At 41.8% G+C, this 7,144-nt stretch overlaps 1 protein-coding gene across 2 annotated transcripts; it reads left to right on the top strand.

Moving 5' to 3' along the window:
* Positions 1-35: 35 nt before the first annotated feature.
* Positions 36-5,896, top strand: LOC139376173 (mitochondrial potassium channel ATP-binding subunit-like). 2 transcript variants are annotated; one of them, XM_071118445.1, is made up of 5 exons: positions 36-378; positions 4,316-4,410; positions 4,583-4,711; positions 4,921-5,057; positions 5,323-5,896. In XM_071118445.1, exons 2-5 carry the CDS (start codon positions 4,323-4,325, stop codon positions 5,437-5,439), a joined length of 471 nt encoding a protein of 156 aa, XP_070974546.1. In that variant the 5' UTR covers positions 36-378; positions 4,316-4,322; the 3' UTR covers positions 5,440-5,896. The 2 variants fall into 2 exon arrangements, with proteins under 2 accessions (XP_070974546.1, XP_070974544.1); XM_071118443.1 differs by lacking the exon at positions 36-378 and adding an exon at positions 2,937-4,220.
* Positions 5,897-7,144: the final 1,248 nt, after the last annotated feature.

The raw sequence follows: 7,144 nt of genomic DNA, 5'->3' as shown, positions 1-7,144 counted from the left end.
CCCACTCCCCTTTTCACAAATGGAAGACCGCATCGTTGCCAATGATGATCAAGAATGAGCAATACATTTTTTTATTTAAAAAATGCAGATATGGCCATATTGTTTTTCGTGACCAAAGTGCATGTTTTGTTATTATTGCCATATACAGTAAATTAGATGCATTCTGGGATAGTGTCAACATGGCAGCCTGTGTGTTGTTCAAGCTTGTAGCCAAAGAACTAACCCTGTTGTACACTTCTGAAAAAAGTGCTCAGTTTATTTGCATTTTGTTACATTTCCGTGAACAAATGTTTCAACACCACAGCAACACAAGATTTATGGAGACAGCCACGTTAGGACAACTTGCTAGTCGACTAATTCCGGTAGTCAGCTGATCAGGTGTGTAATCGTTAGCCAAACACGTGCAAAAAAAGTTTCTAATGCACAAATTCAGGTAGGTTTTTCCCCGTTTCATTCAGTTTGCTTCCGTTTAAGAAACGTTTGCAACATAATCGGCGTAATGAATACGCCCCTGATGAATTAGTCCACCTCTGTCCCAAAGTAGTAGTTGTAAAAAAAGTGGTGGTAATCGACCATCCAGAGGTGTCCCAATGCACTTGTAAGATTCACATTTATTTGACCTTTATTTAACTAGGCAAGTCAAATTCTTATTTTCAATGACAGCCTAGGAACAGTGGGTTAACTGCCTGTTCAGGGGTAGAATGACAGATTTGTACCTTGTCAGCTCGGGATTTGAACTTGCAACCATCCGGTTACTAGTCCAACTCTCTGACCACTAGGCTACCCTGCCGCCACAAAACAATAAGTGTAATGAGAAGCCCACCACATAGCTGTTAAGCTCATGTTGTCCATGTTTGTCAAACTTGCACAATAAAGATAGCACTACAAATAGTACAGGTTGTTGTAAATTAGACATGTAATCACCCAGAAATTCATTTTAGTGGGGTTTTCTTTTTGAGAATGATCCCTTACAGGCCATGCTAGTCATTCTCCTTTGAATAAAGGTTGAATATTTTAAACCTAACATTATGGTTTTCGCTCAACGAGCAGTCCGCAAATCGGCCTGCCGGACGTCAAGACTAAGGGGCAGTGCTGAAGTTCATCCTGTCGACTGGCATATCCTCTGGGAGTTTGTCAAACCCCAGCTCTTTGCCCTTCTTGGTGCTGTCGTGGTGAGCAACTTAACACAACCCTTACAAAAAAAGATTGCAGTCATTTTGCAGTGTAACTGTAGTTACAGTGCAGTATAACTGCAGTTCAGTTATTCTGCAATTACTGCGTCCAAAATACCACAGTCAATTGCAGTTTCTGCACAGTTTCAAAACTGCAATCTTTTTTGTAAGGGTACTGGACTGTAACATGTAGGCCAAACTCCAGTGGTCGTTGATCTTATTTTCCTCGTGTGTTGAAATGTTGAGTGATTTCAGACACCTCAATTGGAATGGAATGAACCAATCCTGTATTTTTTCCCCCAGCTTGCTTTTGGTGCTGCCATCTTGAACACTCAAATTCCCCTGATGGGCAATCTGGTGAACAGAGTGGCACGCTACATGAGAGAACATACTGGGAATTACATGAGCGATGAGGGAACCTGCTCTGATGTCGCTGATCTCCAAATAAGTTGTCCATGATCTAATTTCAGGGTGTCAAATCGGAGGGCATGTTGTCCGGTCCTCTGGCAGTCTCTATGGGGGTGCCACAGGGTTCAATTCTCGGGCCGACTATTTTCTCTGTATATATCAGTGATGTTGCTCTTGCTGCGGGCGATTCCCTGATCCACCTCTACGCAGACGACACCATTCTGTATACATCTGGCCCTTCCTTGGACACTGTGCTATCTAACCTCCAAACGAGCTTCAATGCCATACAACACTCCTTCCGTGGCCTCCAACTGCTCTTAAACGCTAGTAAAACCAAATGCATGCTTTTCAACCGTTCGCTGCCTGCACCCGCACGCCCGACTAGCATCACCACCCTGGATGGTTCCGACCTAGAATATATGGACGTCTATAAGTACCTAGGTGTCTGGCTAGACTGTAAACTCTCCTTCCAGGCTCATATCAAACATCTCCAATCCAAAATCAAATCTAGAATCGGCTTTCTATTTCGCAACAAAGCCTCCTTCACTCATGCCGCCAAACTTACCCTAGTAAAACTGACTATCCTACCGATCCTCGACTTCGGTGATGTCATCTACAAAATGGCTTCCAATACTCTACTCAGCAAACTGGATGCAGTATATCACAGTGCCATCCGCTTTGTTACTAAAGCACCTTATACCACCCACCACTGCGACCTGTATGCTCTAGTCGGCTGGCCCTTTCTACATATTCGTCGCCAGACGCACTGGCTCCAGGTCATCTACAAGTCCATGCTAGGTAAAGCTCTGCCTTATCTCAGTTCACTGGTCACGATGGCAACACCCACCCGTAGCACGCGCTCCAGCAGGTGTATCTCACTGATCATCCCTAAAGCCAACACCTCATTTGGCCGCCTTTCCTTCCAGTTCTCTGCTGCCTGTGACTGGAACGAATTGCAAAAATCGTTGAAGTTGGAGACTTTTATCTCCCTCACCAACTTTAAACATCTGCTATCTGAGCAGCTAACCGATCGCTGCAGCTGTACATAGTCCATCGGTAAATAGCCCACCCAATTTACCTACCTCATCCCCATACTGTTTTTATTTATTTACTTTTCTGCTCTTTTGCACACCAGTATCTCTACCTGCACATTACCATCTGATCATTTATCACTCCAGTGTTAATCTGCAAAATGTTTATTATTTGCCTACCTCCTCATGCCTTTTGCACACAATGTATATAGACTCTTTAAAATTATTAGATATTTTTTTTAATTCTACTGTGTTATTGACTTGTTTATTGTTTACTCCATGTGTAACTCTGTGTTGCTGTCTGTTCACACTGCTATGCTTTATCTTGGCCAGGTCGCAGTTGTAAATGAGAACTTGTTCTCAACTAGCCTACCTGGTTAAATAAAGGTTAAATAAAAAAAAATATATATATTTTTTAAATTTAACTGTAGATTGAAGAAACTATATCATGTCAAATACATAGTAAAACATATGGTCATGAAATATATTTGCTGGTTACAGCGTCCTGCTTTCTAGGGCAGGGGAGCGAGTAGCAGCAGACATGGGTAAGGCCCTTTTTCAATCTTAACTCAGGGATACATACAGTTGCAGTTATTTCTCTGTTGCAAGCAGAAGGTAGAATAGACCAGTTCCAAGACATGGAGTTGAGTGACTGACTAGATGTCACTAGACCTACTACCTACTGTCCAACTATCAGTCTTGCTAATACAATAGTTCCGTTATTGTTTCAGGCAAAATGTAGCCAACAAGACTGGCATGCTTGTGAACCGTTTGAATGTTCAAGTCTTCCTTCAAACTGGTCGTCGTTTAGGTATGGCTGTGTACGTATGAATTTATTGGATAATTAAAAGTAGTAGGCTACTCCAGCTGGAGACAAGATTTACATACATTAGAAATCATTGAGGATAAGAACACAAAGGCCGGAGTCTTATTTCCATTGTGGTCCTTCAGTGCCTTCGGAAAGTATTCAGAAGCCTTGATTTTCCAACTTCTTTTTACGTTACAGCCTTATTCTAAAATTGATTAAATATATATTTTTTTCATCAATCTACACACAATACACCGTAATGACAAAGCAAAACAGGTTATTAGAAATGTTTCCAGTGAATAAAAAAAACACACATTTACATAGGTATTCAGACCCTTTACTCAATACGTTGTCTTGGCTGTGTGCTTAGGGTCGTTGTCCTGTTGGAAAGTGAACCTTCGCCCCAGTCTGAGGTCCTGAGTGCTCTGGAGCAGGTTTTCATCAAGGATCTCTCTGTACTTTGCTCCATTCATCATTGCCTCAATCCAGACTAGTCTCCCAGTCCCTTCCGGTGAAAAACACCCCCACAGCATGATGCTGCCACCACCATTCTTCACCGTAGGGATGGTGCCAGGTTTCACCTAATACATTACTATCCATCTAGGATTCAAAAGGTGATCAGTTGATATGGCCATGAGAAACTATATCCTAACGCTTTTTCCAGTTGGTGAGAGCCCTCGGCTCTGGGGCCCGTGTTTTCGAGTACCTGTCTTTGGAGCGCCCATTTCCACGGACAAGGTGCAGCCGCATCCCTGACAAATCTCTGACAGGATGGGTGTACTTCATGAAAGTCACCTTCAGGCAAGACCATGTCAGAAAGATAGTATTAACACAAAGACAGACACACACATTATTTGTATCAGTGAGTGCCATTTTTTTCTTTGTTTTTCTTACAGTTACCCAATGAGACCTGGCCAACAGATCCTGAAGAACTTCAACCTCATCATCCCCCTCTCTAAGACTGTCGCTATCGTTGGAGAATCAGGAGGAGGTAATGTCCCATGCGTTTCCATGGAAACAAACACTCAATTAATCTGATTACATAAACAAAGGGCCTATAATGAGATTGTAGAAACATTAGTCTGAAAATAGTATAATTATGTGGAACCTAATGATATATTTATGAAAATGATGTGATTAGTTATGGCTCTCCTACACTGCAGGGAAGTCTACAGTGGCCTCCTTGCTGGAGCTTTCCTTTGACCCCAGCAGTGGTGTGATCATGTTGGATGGCCGGGATATCCGGACACTGGACCCATCTCAGAGGACAAGTCATTTGATTCATCATTCAGGTAAATATCCTACTGTAATCTACACACACAGCTGTATATGTTTTCTAGTGCATATGAGGATAGTTTTTGGGGGGGATTTGTTCTAGGATCTGTCTTCAGGAGCTGTTTTAGTACGCTTAGTTGTATGTATGACATGGCCTTTTAAAGTGATTTTGTCATAACACTAAAAACAAAGTTACGTTGTGTACATTTTCCTCCCATGCTTGCAGGACACTGTGCTGTGATGGAGAACATTTGCTTTGGTAAGCGGGGGCTACTGATGCTAAGGTCATTAATGCTGCCAAGCAGGCCAACGACCACCGCTTCCTCACAGACTTTCCAGATGGATACAACCCTGTGGTGGGTAAGTGACAACACATTAGTGAGGAAAAAAACATAGATTTTTGAGTGAGTCTCCCAGAACGGCCCAGAACGTTATAATGTCCTGATTTATTACAAGTCTATACCACTCTAATAAACCCCAGACACACATACTCAATGCATTCCCCTTTTCTCAATCAATCAATCAATCAAATGTATTTATAAAGCCCTTTTTACATCAGCAGTTGTCACAAAGTGCTTTTACAGTAAGTGCTTTTATTTAATATTGTATCTCTGTGGACACACATGTATCTTCTCTTCCTAGGCTGGAATTGCTGAGCAAAGGAGGGCTGCTGACCTCATCTGCAGGCAGAGATCAGAGGAACAGATGTGAACAGTACTTTGCAGAGCTGCCAACTCTCACTTGATTGGCCATGAGACAAACGCACGCATTTGACCCTCTTTTCACGCTCTCACGGCACACCTCTTATATCTCACAAATAGTAAAGTACTGCTTTTATTTTTCAAATTTGTCCATTGTATAGTCAGCACGTTAACTTTTCGACACTACTCCAAATTCTTTTGAAATCGGAGCATCTGCGCCTGCAATTTAACATCACGAGCGGAATCTCTATCATTGTACTATCATTGTCCTGTCTTGCCACAGCACTGTGAACCGCTTCACATTGAAGCATATGATTGGTCTAGTTATGTAAAGGATCAAGGTGATTGGATGCATGTTTTAAAGAAACACCCCTCAAGATTAGAGTGGAGCTGAATGGAGAGAGAAAATGATCTACTGAGTTTATAAAACTAAAGAGAGCAGCACGGTAGCGCTGTTTCATGTACAATGTTTTCAATAAAATTAGGTTGCTGTTACTCCCATCTTATTGCAGAATGCAGTCTTCTGACAGCATGCACTAAAGTCGATTTAATCCACACTTGCATTAGTCCCCTCGATTGGTGATTGGCATTTAGGCTGTGACAACAAAAAGGCAGCAGACAGACCTACAGTATGTTTTAGCAAGGAAGTTTGGTAGGATGACTTGCTTTGTAATTATGAAAATCATTTTGTCAAACCAGATTTTGAACCCAAACTTGTAAGTTTGATTCTAGAAGGGGAATGTTAAATATAAAATAATTTGGGTAGAGTGTAGGGGCAGATTCATGTTATATTGTCTTCAGGAGATTTTATTAGCTATTTACTTAGTTTAGTCTGATCAATAGAACAATTCTCATTCTTAACAATGAGCTAAAATATTGGGTAATTACTGTGCTTGTCAGCAAGAACACTACTGTTATTCCCCACACTTATTTTAATATTACACTAATCACATATTTGAAATCTGATATGACTACAGTGCATTCGGAGAGTATTCAAACCCCATGACTTTTTCCACATTTTGTTACCTTACAGCCTTCTTCTAAAATTGATACATTTGTTTTTCCTCTTATCAATCTACATACAATTACTGCATAATGACAAAGCAGAAACAGGTTTGAATTTTGGGGGGAAAATGATTAAAAACTGAAATATTACATTTACATAAGTATTCAGACCCTTTACTAAGTACTTTGTTGAAGCACCTTTGGCGGCGCTTACAACCTTGAGTCTTCTTGTGTATGACGCTACAAGCTTGGCACACCTGCATTTGGGGAGATTCTCCCATTTGTCTCTGCAGATCCTCTGAAGCTCTGTCAGGTTGGATGGGGAGCATCGCTGCACAGCTATTTTCAGGTCTCTCCAGAGATGTTCGATTGTGCTCTGGCTGGGCCACTCAAGGACATTCAGAGACTTGTCCCGAAGTCACTCCTGCGTTGTCTTGGCTGTGTGTTTAGGATCGTTGTCCTATTGGAAGGTGAACCTTCGCCCCAGTCTTAGGTTCTGTGTGCTCTAGAGCAGGTGTTCATCAATGATCTCTCCATACTTTGCTATGTTCATCTTTCCCTCAATCCTGACTAGTCTCCCAGTTCCTGCCACTGAAAAACATGGTGCTGCCACCACCATGCTTTACCGTAGGGATGGTGCCAAGTTTCCAACTTTCCACCTGAGAACAGGGATCAATTCCTACTTCCAAACATCTCACTGTTTCTAGCATTTTGCCTCTCCCTATCTCATTTCATTACTGTCTG

Source organism: Oncorhynchus clarkii, chromosome 20, assembly GCF_045791955.1.
Source record: "Oncorhynchus clarkii lewisi isolate Uvic-CL-2024 chromosome 20, UVic_Ocla_1.0, whole genome shotgun sequence".
Classification (NCBI taxonomy): domain Eukaryota; kingdom Metazoa; phylum Chordata; class Actinopteri; order Salmoniformes; family Salmonidae; genus Oncorhynchus; species Oncorhynchus clarkii.
This window is presented reverse-complemented; position numbering and strand designations above follow the sequence as displayed.

What these genes read in the sequence shown, in the direction of transcription:
- LOC139376173 (XM_071118443.1), top strand. An exon ending in CGTTGGAGAATCAGGAGGAG is followed by an intron (nt 4,411 to 4,582) that starts GTAATGTCCCAT and finishes CCTACACTGCAG; the next exon opens with GGAAGTCTACAGTGGCCTCC. An exon ending in TCATTTGATTCATCATTCAG is followed by an intron (nt 4,712 to 4,920) that starts GTAAATATCCTA and finishes CCATGCTTGCAG; the next exon opens with GACACTGTGCTGTGATGGAG.